The sequence below is a fragment of the Saccostrea cucullata genome, unplaced genomic scaffold, assembly GCF_032062105.1.
Source record: "Saccostrea cucullata isolate Sc308-1 unplaced genomic scaffold, CSIRO_AGI_Scuc_v1 ctg1300, whole genome shotgun sequence".
Taxonomy (NCBI): domain Eukaryota; kingdom Metazoa; phylum Mollusca; class Bivalvia; order Ostreida; family Ostreidae; genus Saccostrea; species Saccostrea cuccullata.
The window spans coordinates 31232-49328 of record NW_026921934.1 but is presented as its reverse complement, the minus strand read 5'-3'; the positions used below and the strand labels follow the sequence as shown (position 1 = coordinate 49328).

General features: G+C 32.9%; 1 protein-coding gene across 1 annotated transcript; it reads right to left on the bottom strand.

Annotated features, from left to right (window-relative positions):
• Positions 1–826: 826 nt before the first annotated feature.
• On the bottom strand, positions 827–17972 carry LOC134260933 (RNA-binding protein 28-like). The gene is made up of 20 exons (XM_062743456.1): positions 17821–17972; positions 17553–17598; positions 17259–17461; positions 16681–16801; positions 15859–15989; positions 15642–15760; positions 12065–12140; positions 11886–11978; positions 11579–11776; positions 11022–11231; positions 10719–10770; positions 10332–10441; positions 9791–9861; positions 7659–7791; positions 7222–7286; positions 6920–7075; positions 5073–5222; positions 4793–4867; positions 2949–3239; positions 827–1082 (listed from the first exon to the last, which is right to left on the bottom strand). Exons 1-20 carry the CDS (start codon positions 17969–17971, stop codon positions 960–962), a joined length of 2574 nt encoding a protein of 857 aa, XP_062599440.1. The 5' UTR covers position 17972; the 3' UTR covers positions 827–959.
• Between the last annotated feature and the right edge of the window lie 125 nt (positions 17973–18097).

Here is an 18097-nt window from a genome sequence, read left to right as displayed (position 1 = left end):
TATTCGATAGTCGGTATGATCGAACGACAGTTGAGTACTCGAATAATCGTTGACATCCCTAGAACTTTTTACACATTTCCATTCCAAAAGGCGTTATTACGCCTTTTCAAAAGGTTATAAGGCCTTTTAAAAATGAATTATTACGCTTTTCCAAATCAAATTTCTTTGTAATATGCACATCTACACATTGTGTCCTAAATATCTGCAAAGTTTGACCAAATTCTTTGCAGCCGTTTATGAGGAGTCGTGCTGACAAACTGTTCATCTCTATATTCAAGGTATGGCCAAAATTCTAAGTGTAAAATTGCGGAAATTCACAGAAAAAAGAAAGGAATTGGAATTTCCTGGTAATATGCACATCTACAAATTGTTTTCTAATTATCTTCAAAGTTTGATGAAATTCTGTGGGGCGGTTTATGAGAAATTGCGCTGACAAAAAATAGGACTGACATACTGACTGGCTGATGGAGGGGTCAAAAACATAATACATGTACTTCCTGCAACTTGTAGCGTGGGGTATAATAAACATATCGTATATTATTTGAGTTACTATAAATTTAGCATGAAGAAAATTGTGTATTGAGGGCTTTCAAGTAAAATCTTAGCTAATGCGAGTCGTGAGAGGCACGTAATTAGAAGCGCCAGTATATTCAGTATTTTATTAATTTTGGCTTGTAATCAATTTATGATAAACATCTTCCAGAGAATTTAAAATTAATAGGATCACTCTCTTTTAAATATGTGTCATTAGCAGCAGTAAGCAGTATCTGAGGCATCATTACTTATATGTATCACAACTATTCATGGTAAGAATTTTTTGGGTCAACCAAGCCCCCACATTTGCAAATGCACAAGATTTGGGGAGTTGGTTGGTTGTATTTATTTTACTTTTATACAAATCAAAATCATGTATTGCTATAATCATTTATTTTTTTTATTTACATATTTTTACAACACAATCACCGATCAAACCATTTTGATTTCTGGGATTTGCCTAACAAGTTTTTCTTGTATTTATTTACCAACATATCAAAGTCATCAACACCATCTGTTTTCATTTTCTTAGGTTTCACAGTTTTGACCTGAAATACACATATACAGAATAAAAACTTTCCTTATAAAATCAAACAACAGTGGCTAGTTGAACTATGGCTTTTCAAACCATAGATTTCAGTCTTTTAATTTCTTTAAAAAAAATTTTTAATAATATTGTAAATAAATTATTATCTGCATCATCTATTATTCACAATTCGTCTGTTTGAATCAATCTGCGATGATTAATTTTGGTAACTGATGAAACATCCTTTACAAATATTAAGCAGAATGATTGGTTAGCAACAATTATAATTCGAAAGTTAAAGTTGGTTGCGGAACTCATGAATATTTCTTGCACATGAATAAAAGTTTGTTTAAGGTAAGGTTCTTCTAATATTTCTTGTATTTAAAAATTAATGAAATTTTTACAGAGTCAAGAAGACAATATTACTACCTGATGGTATCAGTTACATTAGTTTTGACCGTTTTATATTAGAGTCAAGGTCAGGTCAAGGTCATTACCTTTTCCCTGGACATTAAGAATGATAAGAAATCTGTGAGCCAATGCTCACTAGTAATACCCCTGCTCTGATGTGAATAAACACATCATGTTAATATACACAAGTTCAATTACGGGCAAATGCACAGAAAAATATGAAGTTGATATCAGATTCACATCAAAATGAATCCCACCATATAACATGTCTCAACAAAGAGAGTACTAAAATTTCAATCATCTCAAATGAGTAGTTGCTGAGAAAACTGCAACGAAAATTTGTTGTGTGTGAACGGACAGACACATAGACAAGAAGTTGACATTGGATTTCAACAAATATGTATCCCAACGTATGGCATGCTTCAGAAAAGATTGTCCTAAAATTTCAAGCTTCTGCAATGAGAGGTTGCTGAGAAAACGGCGACGGAAATTTGTTATGTATGAAATGGACAGACGCACAGATAAACAGGAAGTTGACATCCGATTTGAACAAAAATGTATCCCAACGTATGGCATGCCTCAGAAAAGATCGTCTTAAAATTTCAAGCTTCTGCAATGTTAGGTTGCTGAGAAAACTGCGACAGAAATTTGTTATGTATGAAACAGACAGATGCACAGACAAACAGGAAGTTGACATCAGATTTGAACCAAAATGTATCCCAACGTATTGTATGCCTTAGAAAAGATTGTCTTAAAATTTCAAGCTTCTGCAATTAGTAGTTGCTGAGAAAACTGCAACGAAAACTTGTTATGTATGAAACGGTCAGACGCACAGACAAACAGGAAGTTGACATCCGATTTGAACAAAACTGTATCCCAATATATAACATGCCTCAGAGAATATTGTGTTAGAATTTCAAGCTTCTGTGATGAGTAGTTGCTTAGAAAACTGCACGAAAATTTGTTACGGACAGACACACGGACGAGCTAGAAAGACGGACACACAAGGGTAAAACAGTATACCCCCCTCTCCTTTGGAAGGGGGTATAAAATGAATGCATCCAATCATGCGACAGGGTCTTCTATTTCAAAAGATTAAATGTTTTCCTTTTTGAAAAGACGATATTACCAAATTGATACAAATAGTTTAACAAAAATGGATTTTGGCTAATCCGAATTTTCTCTATTTTTCTTAAATTTTTAGAATATATAAGACATATAAGCAAATATACATTGCATATTTCATCTACTCAGAAACCAGAGAAGAATCTTACCTTAAATATTTTAGAAAAGTGACCATCATTTATTTAATTGCCTTTTGTACAACTTGACTCAAATATCACGTTTAACAAATCAATTAACTATAGAGGCCATTAACATTATGTGAATCTGTTACTTTAACACTTATTCACCAGGAATTTTCATTAAAACTTTTGGAGAGTTTGTTTTCTATATCCTTAATTATCATGATACAAACCTTTTCACTAAATACACTGGTTTCCTCAGATTTCCTTTTGAGTACGTTCTTTTTCGACTTTTTATTGGTTGTTGTCACGGCTGGCCGGGGTTTGTGCCTGACTTTAGCCCCCCAGTGGGAGGGGAGTCCTTTAGGTAACTTTTTACCCTCTTCAGCGGCTGGAAGGCTTCCTATAAACTTGTCCACCATTTTTGGGCCCTGGGATTTCTGCTGCTTTTTTGATTTCTTATTCTCCACGGTCTCATTCAATGAATCCTTTGATTTTGCCTTGTTAAGGGCTTCCAGGCGTCCCTAATAACAAATGTACACTTAGAATATTTTTTAAATGCTGTTTGTGCAATATACAAAATGCAATTCCACATTTTATGGGGAAAAAATATTTCCTTATATTGTATTCAAGGAAATCTTCACCTGTGTCTTATTTTTGCCCCTTTCACCTTTTTCATGGTTGGGCAAATCTAAAACAGGGCAAATTCAAAGAACACATCATTTTTTAAACAGAATTATGAAATTTTTAAACAGAACTATGACTGACCAAATTTAAAATGAGGCAAAATTGTTCATAAGTACAAAGGGCAATTAAAGAAAAAGTGAGCTAGCTCACATACCCCACGCTCCCCCAAAACTTGACGGTGAAACACATAATGAAAGGCACAGTGCACTTTAAATACATAGTATAGATCAAAAAGGGCAATAATTGCAAAAAATCTTCACATCAAAATGTCTTGCATATGAGGACATTTAAATGTGGAATGAAGTTTCTAGATAAATAATGGAATCAAAATTTCTAAGCAATATACAAATCCACACATTTATTTGAAGTGGTGGGGGAGGGGAGAAATTTTCTTGAATAATAGGCAAAACTCTTTGGAATAACATAATGGAATATGTCCTAAATATCTGCATAGGTTGACGAAACTATGTACAACAGTTTAAGGGGAGTGGTGCTGACAAACTGTTCATCTCTTCATTCAAAATATGGCCAAAAAGTCTAAGTTGGAAAGTGTGAAAATTCCCGGAAAAAACAATGGAATCGGAATTTCCTGGTAATATGCACATCTTCACATTGTGTCCTAACTCCTAAATATCTGTAAAGTTCAACTGAATTCTGTGCAGTGGTTTATTAGGAGTTGTGCTGACAAACTGTTCATCTCTATATAAAAGGTATGGCCAAAAACCTAAGTTTTTAGTGCGAAAAGTCCCGGAAAAAATACAAGAATCGGAATTTCCTGGTAATATGCACATCTACATGTTGTGTCCTAAATATCTGCAAAGTTTGATGAAATTCTGTCCGCGGTTTATGAGGAGTTGCGCTGACAAACTGTTCATATCTATATTTAAGGTATGGCCAAATGCCTAAGATAAAAAGTGCGGAATTTCCCGGAAAAAATAATGGAATCAGAATTTCCTGGTAATATGCACATCTACACATTGTGTCCTAAATACCTGCATAGTTTGACGAAATTCTGTGCAGCGGTTTATGAGAGGTTGCGCTGACAAAAAAAGAGGACTGACTGACTGACTGACTGACTGACGGACGGGTCAAAAACATTATACCTCCCGCAACTAGTTGCGTGGGGTATAACAAAAACATTATACCTCCCGCAACTAGTTGCGTGGGGTATAAAAATAACACAGTCGATAATAACCCTGTATACATATTGCATCTAATTGAAAATAAACAAAGCAGGCATGATAACCTGTTGACCACATAATTTCTTATTATTAAAATGTGTCTGAAGTAAGGAATCATAAAGGCATAATTATATTATAGCAACCAACAATCCAACAGGGGAAGTGGGCAGTACATGTAGAAGGTACAATGTAATATATTTGATTGATACCTTTTGTCTCTCTAGTCGTTTCTCTTTGGCCTGTAGAGCTGCTTTATTTTCCAGTGAAAATTCAACGATCAACCTCTGCCAAAACAATATGTATAAAATAATTCTGAAAAAAAAAACTATTTTGGTTCGTTTTAAGAGATGTTTCTCTTATTTTTTAATTATTCAAAGTATACATGAATCTGTGCATCATGATATGATGGTAGGTAGAATAAGTTTCTTTAAAAAGAAATTTGGAAAGCAAATGCATTTATTTTCAAAGTCTTAATATTAATCAAGATACCTTCTTCTCGCCAAACAAATCAGCGTCATTATTCGTGTTTCTGAGGGCATTCAGAGCATGTTGATGACAAGTGAAGTTCACAAAGGCATAGCCTCGCGACTTTCCTACCTTCTTGCTGTTCATTCTTTCTAAATCTCGCATAATTCGACACTGAAATGTCAATATAAGAATGCACGTAATACATTATGGTAATATCGAATCATGATCTTACACTTTTCAAGTCATATAATAAAATTTACATACGAGGGTTGTCCGTAAAGTTCGTGGACAAGCTCAAATTTAAATAAAGATAGTGTCATTGATATTTATTATTAACATATTTATAATCCTTTACTAAATCTCAATTACAAAATGTAAAATTATATTCAATTTCAAATAAATAATTATAATAATGGCTTCATTATTAGACTTGGGATGGTGACCCGGAACACCGCAAAATTTTAATTTAAAAAGTTATCTATCACTTTATAAATTTCAATTGTATTTTGTAAAATTCTGCGAAAATTTGGATTGCTTTTACATCATGAGGTTGACAAAAGTTATAACTACAAACCTGCAAAATTTGAACGTTCAGAGTTTAGAAATGGATGAGAAATCTAGATTAAAATCTATTAAGACAGGCTCGGCTTTGTTCGAAAAAGAGACGTATTCGGAATAGGCGGAGCAGTGAGCAGTAATAAAATTCTGCGTAGACATCAGGAAAACACCAGCAGAGGTCCTTAAATGCTGTAAACAGTCGGGAAAATATAGTATAGAAAGCTGTTCTTAAGTATTTGTAAATAAAATTTTCAGAGGGAAGGAACAGTTTACAGGATGACATGCAAGAAGGAAGACAATCATTTCTGTAAAAAGTTAATTTCGTAACGTGAATTTGCCGTATTTCCTTAAATAAAGTCTTTTTTACGCGGACAGAGGTCGGATGACTGCAGGTAATGAGACAGACATTGTTAAATATTATTTTACGTATGAAACCTTAACATTTTGTACACATTTTTATGACTGGTTAAAGCGACATAAGAAATGTATTGAGTTAAAGGGTGACTATGTTGAGAAAGGTTACATGGACTCGTATTATGCTTTTGACGTCAGGTAACGTCAAGGATTTTCGTTTTAGTGCTCCAGGAATGAGTGTGTGTCTTTTTTATATCTGATAAAAATATAACTATTTGTGCTTTGTTTTTGTTGAAAACTTGCATATAAATAAAATGAAACATGAATTTAGTGAAAATAATAGTTTCATATATTTTATCAATGTTTGTCAGTATTTATTAATGTTGTCCACGAACTTTACGAACAACCCTCATATAATGAAAATAGTTTCAAACCAAATTTGCATAAGGACACATTTCTACCTCCTATAAGTATTATATTCATGAATAATTCACTTTTATCTCCATATTGACGTATTCACATACTTTTATATGTATTTTTATACTTATTGACAGTAGTTTTCTGGCTGAATCACACACATGAATACAACCAACAGGTAAAACCTATAGCATTAAATTGTTAAACTGATTTAAAGTTTATGAATAACTTCTGATTACTATTATAGATATACAGTATATTGATTTCAGTCTTTAAACAATTATGACACCAAGAAATGGTCAACACTATAGAATAAACTTGAACAGGTTAATTTGGATAGGTTAGGATCATGTCCACATCAGGTACAGTTACTATTAAAAGCTTAAACAGAAGATATCATGCATAAAGTCACAATTATGATGATGTCAAAAAACCAGCAATGTGAAATTGAATTGCAAACAGTATGCTGATTACAAATTGCAGTTTATCTTAAATTTTATCAAGTTTATTAATTCAGGATGGATAAGCCCTAAGTATACCTCAGTAATAACTGCTGCCTTGCTTTCTGCTGCCCTCAAGAAGACATTTTTCAGCTGTTTCTCCGTCACTTGTGTCGGGATGTTGTGAACACTCAGTCGGGTGGTCGACACAAAGATGTTGGGATTCTTCAACTTGGCACGCTTGACATTCTCCAACTATAAATATAAGTATATCCAAAAATTAAACAAAGTGCAATTTATTTCCATTTTTCTTACCTGTCATGATTTACATTAACCTATTAATCTGATTTGGGGTTCATTCTTAACAACTTTAGAACAAACAACTGACTTATTTCTCATACCTTTGTCCTTTTCAAAAGATCCTCCTTGGAGAGTCCTACTGCTGCCTGTGTCCCTGGACGAACCACTGAAAGAAAATACGAAGATTGATATTCAAGGACACATGTCTTGACACTTTTCAAATACATGTAATACACTGTACAATTTTCCTACAACAACACTTGATCAGTTTTTTTTCTAACAAATTCAAAGAAATTTATTGAAATATCTTATTTTCCTTTAATGATTTGATAAACTAAATGACTGAATGTTTTTTCCCTTAAATTCAAAACTTGCATGTTTTTATCTGTAAATCCAATAGAGGATAACAAATAAACCACATGATAAAATATCTTTATCACTTCACATACATGTATATTTATATCATATTTTATTGTCCAAATCAAGCACTGGTAATAACCATGTACATTGTCCCTATCTTTATGCTATTTAAACTTACTCCCTTCTCTAACAAGATGTAGATTTCTCTTGTCTTCTTTGACCTTTGACTTTTGACCCGATAAATCTTGAGCCTTTTCCCTCTCCACAGCCACTATGACATTTAGTCTCCGACCATCAACAATGATGCCCTCCTGAACAAAAAACAAAGGGAAAGAGTAAGAAAACAGTACAGGTGAACAGGAATCAAATGAACAGATCTCACAGGTGAGGCCCTTTTTCTAGGCCTTTCAACTAATTTTTCAAGTTGCTCATATGGTGAAAATTATTGCATAGATAGATTTATAGGTACATGAAATTATCAAAAAAGATAATAAGTTATGCATACATTTAAATACATCATTAAGAAGTTGAATTATTTATAATTGACTTTTCTGATGTTGTGTTTTAAGGAAAGGTAACTCAGGTGTGAAAAATGACCAACTTAGTGCCGATTTATGAGTTATCGTTTATAGGAATGACATATAGGCTGCTTCAGCATTGGTATTGTTATGTACACAAAAGGGTTCCCTATACTATACTATACAGAAAATAAGTTTAACATTGGTGCTACATTTTAAGATCCCTGGATTCTACTGAGAGCAAAGAAACACTTGGGAAATGCTAAAAACTGTCTTGCGTGTAAGCAGTTAGATACCCTGAGCCTGCTCTCAACATGTTTCAGCAGTGAGTTATCGTTCATAAAACCGACCCCTAGCGGCAGTTGAAAGGCCTACTTTTTCTTCAGTATTAAAGACAACAAGATCATGAGTATGAGGGAATAGAATTTCCATGTGATTTTTTTTTTTCTTTAAAATTCAAAACTGGGATAATTACCTCTTCTTGAATTTCTATAATTTTCATTTGTATGTATACATTGTTTTACAAAATAAGTACACACTGAAACATAATTTCAGTCTAGACACCACAAGTCACTGTCATCGTTGTGACTGAAAATGCTTGATAATAATTTATCATTACTTACTGTTGAAAAATAGATACGAGGGTCATTCAAAAAATACGTAGACAATGCTTTTCATCGTCATATGATTACTACAATATTATAGATCAACACATTTTCGTAAACATAAACATTTATTTTGTCAAAGTGTGAAGTTTCATTCTATTTGATTAAATAGAACTCATGTTAGCCAAAATTTAAAGCAACATGTTTTGTTACCACGGAGCACGGTTAACCAACATTGTAACGTCAAAAACAACGTTGAGAAAGTTTGTCAAAATTATACTCTTATTTTTTAAATTTCAAACACGGTTTGTAGCGTCTTCTCCATTCAAAAAACATATCCATAACACTTAACACTTAGTTTGCTAAAATTGTACAAATATAGCTTGAATTATAATGTCATTATTTTTAAATTCTTTAATTTACCATGTAACTCTATTGATTCTGCAATAGTGAAGCACACATCACATTCAATGACGTTCCTAACTCTTTTGACAGTATTGTTAACTTTAACCTGTTTCTTTGCAGACAATCCATCGTCCGATTCAAACTCGCTACCACTCAAAAATTGTATTTTCCATTTAATACAATTACACAGATTATTGTTCATACAGATCCTGGTTTATACAGATTTTTTAAGCTTTTAGAAGAAGTTTCCCAAATGTAAAGTACAATTTTATTGCTATTTGCTGCTCCGTGACGTCCTCCAACATCATGGTTTTTTGCCTTTTTTAATCAAGTCCATATGTATTTAAAAACTGATATCTTTTAAATGGAGCGACATATTACATAACCTGATTTCATTTTAATTAATACAGCAATACTTTATTTAAAAATGTAAATTTTATTTCGTTTCAGCTCCATTTATTAGAGGTATGGCTGTAAATACTCTAAAGTGAAAATTAGTAAATTACTCAATTTTGACGGTGCTCCGTGACCCTATTTTTGCTGTTCTAAATCCTTTGTAATTTTAATAAATATGAAGATACATTCCATTTTTTTTACTAAAATTAATTGAATCTGTTGTTAAAATATTTGTACCAAATTTGGATATAATATGACGTTAAATAAAAAAGTTAGGACAAAAGTCTACGAACTTTTTGAATGACTCTCGTAAATCTGCAATTTAATACAAATATGTTTTATCCATGCACTAATTCATAATAAGCTCAGAAAACTGTGTAGCTTACCTCCTCATCTTCTGCCGCTGCTCTGAATTTTTCTGCATCTGCTTTAGATTTGAACTGTACAAAAGCTGTACCTAAAATAAAAATCCATCACATTGAGCTAAAGATAGAAAACACAGCTAGTTTAAATAAATACATATAAATTAAATTCGCTGTGTTTTTCTACTAGGCCAACAGTGAAATGATTTGAAAACCCTCATGCCTACGTGACAAGTCTGTGTGATTCACACACCAATAACTCACACAAAACTTAAAAACATTCCTTAAGTGTATTATTACTTTGATGATCTGAGAGAAATGAATATCATTTCTTTAAAACATAAGATTTTTAAATTTCATGAAGTAACATGCCAACAGCATGTCTGTAGGTAAATGTGCTTCTTACATACATGTGAATGCATTTGTAAAAGCCTGTTGCAAAGGTAAATTTCAGTTTTCATTCTTAATTCAATTTTGAGAACACATCACCTATATTTCTGTATTTTTTTTACAGCACACTGTAATGCTATTCATCTGTCAGATAAGCCAAGTCTCTATTCCTTACCTTTTGGTTGGTCTGTCTGATGGTTCATCACAATCTTAACATAGTTAATTTTCCCATACTCTGAAAACACATCCTCTAAACTATCTTCATCTGCCTCAAATGGAACATTTCTGCGATAAAAACACAAATGAAATTAAATGTATTGCTCCTCATTTACTACACATTATATTCTACAAAGATGATATACAGGTCAAGTGCATACTGTGTACTACATGTACATCATCACTTTTAGGAAGGGATGACAATGATTTCAAAAAATGATGAAATCAACATTAAATGATACAGTTCTAGATTTGTAAAAAAAGAAATACACATGTGTCAATTACCTCAATTAACAAATATTTTAAAATTAATTCTAAGTCAACTTCCACATCAAATATCACCAACCGTATAAACAAAGTCCTTCCTTCTCCTACGTCACTTCTTCTGTTAACTTTTCCTATAAATAGAAGAAAAGTTAGAATTTCAATAACAAATAAAAAAACAAAGACCTTAATGAATGTTAAAATGAACATGCATGTATACCTTTAATATGCTCATTTCCTACAATTCAACATGTTCATCTTATAAAGAAAAATCATTTAAGGAAAAATCTTTGAAAAAGAATTCATCTCATGTAAAATTTTAAAACAACAATTTATATATGTATAATATGGAAATTAAAAAAAAACATAACACCATCTATAGTACCTTTTTTCTTTACAGGTGTATCGTCATCATCCTCTGAAGTCTCACTTTCATCATCAGAATCATCAGAATCATTCACATCTTCATCTGAATCGTCTTCCTCCTCTGAATCTTCTTCGTCATTGTCTTCTTCACTTTCTTCCTCTTGGTCACTCTCTCCTTCTTCTTCTTCTTCTTCACTGTCCCATGAATTTTCAAGTTCCCTGTCTTCATCTAAAACAGTAAGCACTCTTACTTAAATTAGGCAAAATTGATTAAACTTTCCGTATTTTATAGCATAGGTTTGATGCATGTGAATATTAAACTAAATTCCCCTACCACCACCATATTAATGTTATGTCCTTTAAAGCCTCTTTTTGGTAAGACTTAGTAGAAAAAAAACAAATAACAAACTGTTGAGGTACTGAAGAATATACAATATGGATAAAAGATTCCAAATTTTTATGAAGTCACAATTGGCAAAAATCATGAGAACTTTTTTTAACAGTGCTGAATATAACACTTATCACTTTTTGTTGACAAAACATTTTTAATCTATGATATTGACAGTAGTCCTTCACCTGAGTCTCCACTGCTCTCTTCATCCCTCTCCACTTCCTTCCTGTTGTTACTTCCTGTTGTGTGGCCTTGACCTCTCTGCTTATGTCCCCTGTCCCTGTTCACTTCCTGTTTGCTTGAATACTCTTTCTCTGGCATATTATTCATTTTAGCTTCAAACTTATCCTTTGGAATGGTCCAATCTACGGCTACTGGGCGATCTACAGGTGGTTAATTTGCTTTATTATTTATTCTATATTTAAAAGTAAGATAACTTCAATCTATTTCCTGTTTCATAAGATTTGATAATTTAAGAAAAATATCACATACTTAAAATAGGTTTGGCATTCATTTCTTTCAGAGCCTTTGAAGCATCTTCTGTTTTCTCAAACTGTACAATTCCAAAGCCTTGGTGCTTTCCATCTATGTAGAAGAAAAAGAATCTTTATCGTTTATCTTTGTTTAACTCAGATATGAACTAAATATATCTGTCTTTAATGAATACAAACTCTTTAATTTGGGAATTTGCACTTCAGTTACTTCGCCAAACTTTTCAAATGCCTCTCTCAGCTTTTCTTCAGAACACTGCAAGAATATGAATTATATGATTGGGTTATCTTTCGAATTCAGCTGAATATTATGAGTACATATTATTTTTCTTTTTAAAGCAATTGTTTTTGTTATTTCCTTTTATAATGCTTTAATTATATTCAAGAAGGTCTTTGGATACAGGGTTCTAGTAAAATCAACACCCCAGAGTTCCCGAAAATAGTCAAAAATATGTCGGACAATTGTCCTGTAAATATTCAAATCTCACCGGACATTTGTAAAATTTACAGGACATTGATTTTTTGTATGTAAATTTAACATATTATAGGATTGGAAATTGTGTCGATATAATAAAAAATATATGTAAAGATGGCAAACGCAGTTTATTTTTTTTTTTAGATTTATTAAAATATTTTCTATTATAGGCCTGTGTATGCAGGATTTGACGTCCCTGACGGTGTGTGGTGACCAACACTTAATTCATCATATTAAATTATTATGTCCTTTCTGACAGATTTTTATTTTTTAAAATAAAATCTGCAACATGACAACTTTTGGTCGATTGTTTGGAATTAGTCAGAAATATCTGGCGTTTTCCAGGCTTTTTTTTTTTTTTTTTTTTTTTTTTTTTTTAACAGTTAAAAATATGTACTAATGATATAAAAATATGGAAATTTATCATGTAAATGATGATTTTAAGTGAATTTGTTGTCATTTTATTACATTAAAGTCAGTCCATTGTTTTAAAACAAGAGGCCCACGGGCCTTATAGGTCACCTGAGTATTGTGCAACAACTTTCAAACAATTAAATTTGGTTCATGTTTTAAACCAGAGGCCATGGAATTCGCAATTCACAATTTTGAAAGAGGTACCATTGCTTATAATAATTTAGACTTAGCATGTTAACTCTATTTACTTAATATCCAGAGGTAGATCAGAGTAACATTAAGAGAAAATGCACTTCCACTTTATAACTAGTTGTACACCTCATCCCAAAGGAACCACTGATCCTGGGGCCACATATTTCAAAATTTTGCAAATTTTATTATAAATGGTTGATTAACACCAAAGAGCAAATTTCAAAGCATTAATTTATTTTCAGACTTTGTACCCCCCCCCCCCCCCCCCTCACCCCGACCCAGGGAAGGGCGGGGGCATAAAAAAAAAACCATTTTCATGAATATATATATTTGGATCATTGGCATTAAACACAGGAGCAAAGGAAAGAATTTCAAAGAATAAATGCATTTTCACTATATAACCAATAGAGCCCCACCCTAACACCAGAACCCCTGACCCTGGGGTCATAAAATTCACAATTTTGAATGAGGCACTCTTGATCAACATACCTATTTAATTACATAGTTTATTTAATACCCAGAAGCAGAGAAGAAGACTTTCAAAGAATTAATGCATTTTCACTATATGATCAATAGAGCCCCGCCCTAACACCAAAACCCCTGACCCTGGGGTCACAAAATTCACAATTTTGAAAGAGGCACTCTAACTCATCATAACTATGTGCTTGGTTAGTTTATTTAATACCCAGGAGCAGAGAAGAAGATTTCCAAAGAATAAATGCATTTTCACTATATAATCAATAGGGCCCCACCCTAACACCAGAACCCCTGACCCTAGGGCCACAAAATTCACAATTTTGGAAGAGGCACTCTTGCTCATCATAACTATGTACTTAGTTAGTTTATTTAATACCCAGAAGTAGAGAAGAAGATTTTCAAAGAATAAATGCATTTTTACTATATAACCAATAGAGCCCCGCCCTTACACCAGAACCCCTGACCCTGGGGTCATAAAATTCACAATTTTGGAAGAGGCACTCTTGCTCATCATAACTATGTGCTTGGTTAGTTTATTTAATACCTAGGAGCAGAGAAGAAGATTTTCAAAGAAATCAAGCATTTTCTCTACCGTATATACTCGCCTATAAGTCGATATTTTGAGAGTTAAATTTTAGTCCAAAAGTCTATGTCCAACTTATAGGCGAATCATTAAAGACTGTTTTTTTTTCTGGACGCTGAAACATATTATTCTATAAATATTTTCAACAAATAACGGTGAACAAAGTCTGGATTTATTATATAATGTTTGTATTCTAAGATTTTACATTTATTAAAAATATTATATAGTGCATGTGTTTAATAATTTTATTTTTTAATCTTAAGAGGACATTTTCTTTTTTTTCAATCATTTAAAGTTAAAAATCGGCCCTCATTTCTAAAAATATTAATTGAAACCAGGTTTTACACCAGGGCTTTTATTTAAAATTGTCATCTGATTCTGGAAAAAAAAAGTTGTACCGACTTATAAGCGGGTCAATAGAAAATCCTTGCGGAATAAGCTAAAAAAATACAACCGACTTATAAGCGGACCGACTTATAGGCGAGTATATACGGTATATAATCTATATAGCCCCGCCCTAGCACTAGAACCCCTGTACCTGGGGCCATGAATTTCACAATTTAAGTAGAGAACTCAATGCTCATTACATTCATAACAACAGTTTGCCTGCTTGATGTCCGGGAGTAAAGAAGAAGATTTTTAAAGATTGCAATAATTTTAGTGGTTTTTGCCCCACCCCCAGGCCCCAGGGGAGCAGGGACCATGAAATTCACAATTTTTGTTCCCCTTCACCCAAAGATGCTGTATACCAAATTTGGTTGAAATTGGTTAAGTGGTTTCAGAGAAGAAGCTGAAAATGTTCAAATGTTAACACACGACGCACGACACACGATGACAGACGAAAACGGATAGCAATAGGTCACCTGAGTTACTCAGGTGACCTAAAAAGGGGAAAAACGCGCATGTATTTTAAATGCTATAAAATACATGGAAAAAATCCTAAAGTTGGTATAATATTAATCATGCTAATAGATTAAATTATAGAGAAAATAATAAATGGTAAGAAATTGTCTGTAATCAAGCAGAAATAGCAGGCAACTCTTGCAACCCTGCAAATTCGTCCTGCAAATCGAAAGTAGATTGTCACATTTTTTTACTGTCAGAACTACAGAGTGCATCTGTATCTGTATTGGTACATCACAATAACCCGTAGGGCTTTGACGTGACGGATGCATATATTTATTAAGAGGGAAAAATATTTTTTTGACAGTGTTTTAACTGTTTTTCCTCCCAGACCTATGGAGATAATTATTTTAATATGTAGCTTTTTATAATAGACAATCACCGTCTAAATTTTCATTAAACAAGAATGCACAAGAATAATCTGGCGTGCCCCTTTTTTATCTAAACCTTTAGTTTTGCATTTGTTAATTGTCAGGACAATTGAATTAAATGATTTTGTTAAGATTACGTGTAATTGTTATACAGTCTGTAAAAAAAACATTGGACATTTTGACCGATAAAATTAAGATTTTACCGGTCCCATTCAAAGTTTACCGGGGACCCCCTGTGGACCGGTGCGTTTCGGGAACTCTGACACCCTCATTCTTAACTTCTTTTTTTATTTTCATATGCACACAATAAAACATACTTATCAACACCGATACTCATGTTACCTTAAATGATAGATTCCTGATAATTAACCTGGCTTTCTTGTCTGTTTTCTGTGGTTTACTGGGGCAGGGGCTAGGGGCAGCCGATTCTTTACTTAGCTGGCAGGCCTTCAGTGTACATCCTAAAAATAGTATACATGATGTATTGCCATTAAAAGCATAGATAATCTTCTTACTTCCAACAATTTTCCAATATTCTGAAAAATAACTCTATTTTGACCTTTTCCTTCTTTTCCATCTATTTTTCTCAGTGCCCTGTTTGTGTCTCTGATTGACTTAAATCTCACAAAAGCACAGGGTGGGTCTCTGTCGGGGACTGGATACTTCACTTTGGCTACATTCTTCACATTCCTAGAATACAAACAATATGAATGAAGAAACTGCAAGAATTTAATAGCAAAAATCAAAGTACTCAAAAGTACAGAGAGCCGGGCTCATTTACAGAGTAGAATGGATTTCTTACATGAATCACGTTTATATTCTGATGAAAAAATTATTTTAAAACTATCAATATAAATGATAAGACACTGACAGTGAGTTTTCAATCCTAATACCATGGTCCGATTTTGTCAGAATCGGAATTAATCTGGTACAGCAGCTGAATGTAAACAAACAGGCCAGTCTGGTTCCCTCTCCTGCTTTACCTTGTATGTGTAGAGAACTACGGTAACACTGATTATCAAAAATCCTTACGCTAATGAACTATGTTCTTTGACTTATGAAGTTTTCAAAGTCATTACTACTAATGTTTATTTTATATAGATAAAACTTCGTTTTATTTTTGTTGCTTTATTTAGCGTTTGTATTATCTTAAAAGCATTTGAGAGTAAGAACTATATTTTTGCACGTAACTTTAAAATGGCGACTATGGGGTTAACATCCTGCCTTGAACAGGATCACATAAGCCGGTAATTGCTCTTTGAGCAATAAGCCCGGCTAATAAATCTGAAACTTATATGATATGCAAATAATAAAAGACATTGTGAAAGTAATTTTGAGAATGATCAAGTAGTTTTTCTCTTTAAAAAAAGCCAATGCTTACAGTTTGGCCAAAATATCTTCCACATCAGTCTGTGATTGCTCTTGGGACCAGCCCTGGATGACTAGTGTTTTGGCTCGAAGATACTTCAGCTCCTGCCAACTCTGATGTTGATCAGGGGTCTCTGTAAGTGAGAGAGGAAAAATGTCATTTCATGAAATTGAATCATGGTGCCTTACAAAAATATATCTTATTTCGGTTTCTTAAACATCAGTATCTCAAACACTACGGACATATCAAAGTAAATTGGAATTCCTAACCACTGGATATATTTTTAACCTGAGCATCTCCATTGTCGGAACCCACGGGTTTTCTCTCCGTTACACTGCATTTTAGTGTAAAGAGAGAAAACCTGTGGGTTCCCACGATGGAGTATCTCAAATTCTCATATATCTCTCTTATTTCTCTTTGACTTATAACAAAGTTGGACTGTACTATCATTTAACACATAATCACATTTAAATATAGTATACTAATACTTGGAAAAAAAAAAACAAAACAAACAAACGCTTGTGTTGAAACAATTTCTGAACATCTTCTAAAACTTTCCTTCATTAAAACTAGTATAACCTCTTACTCACTTTGCATATTAATGTCTTTAACTTGAGGCTTATCAACTGTTTCTTCATCCTCATCACTATCTTTATCTGACTCTTCCTCCTGATTTTCTTCAGGCTTAGCTCTAGGCTTCCTCTTCTCCTTCTTCTTTTTGTTTGCATATGAAACAAAAAGTCTTCTTCCCTCAAGGGACATGATTCTTGATACTGCTGCCTCTGCATCTTCACTAAAAAAAGGTGCACATGTTAGTGTTAGATTTACATCACATGACAAATGAGATTCACGGAATAGAAGTTACACTGTAAAAATATACTTACAACATTGAATATGTAACATAACCAAAGCCTTTACATTTCGTAGAGTCTGAAAAATAAGAAGGCCAAATAATTAAAACGAAGTTATTGATTATTTATTATGTATAGTCATCATAATCAAAATTTATTGATCAATTATTATATAGAGTCATCATAAGCAAAAATTTAATGATGTTCCCTTAAACGGCTGTTCGATTTATAAAATATATAAATTTGTAAACATTGAATGAACAGTAATTTCCCACAATTTGAAAGTTGCAGCGAGATATACCTTTCTCTTTCACAACAAAACATGATCTGGTTGGTCCCACTTCACTAAACAATGATTCAAGTTTATCATTTGTCGTTGAAAAAGGTAAATTTCGCACAAAAAGTGTCTTTGATTTCTTTTCCACATGTTCATCCCCCACGTTAGCGGCCATGTTTAATTTTGAATCTCGATCCCGAGCTCATTTATCTTCAGGCGTAATGTATCTACTGGTATACCATATCTTGATATTTAATTTACTGTACATAAAAATAAAACTAATGAAAATTAAAATTAGAAA

Coding starts and splice junctions, on each gene's coding strand:
- LOC134260933 (XM_062743456.1), bottom strand. CDS start 17,971: ATGGCCGCTAACGTGGGGGATGAACATGTGGAAAAGAAATCAAAGACA. Junction 15,761..15,858: donor AGATGGAAAAGAAGGAAAAG/GTCAAAATAGAG, acceptor TACTATTTTTAG/GATGTACACTGAAGGCCTGC. Junction 11,232..11,578: donor AGAGAGCAGTGGAGACTCAG/GTGAAGGACTAC, acceptor TTACTGTTTTAG/ATGAAGACAGGGAACTTGAA.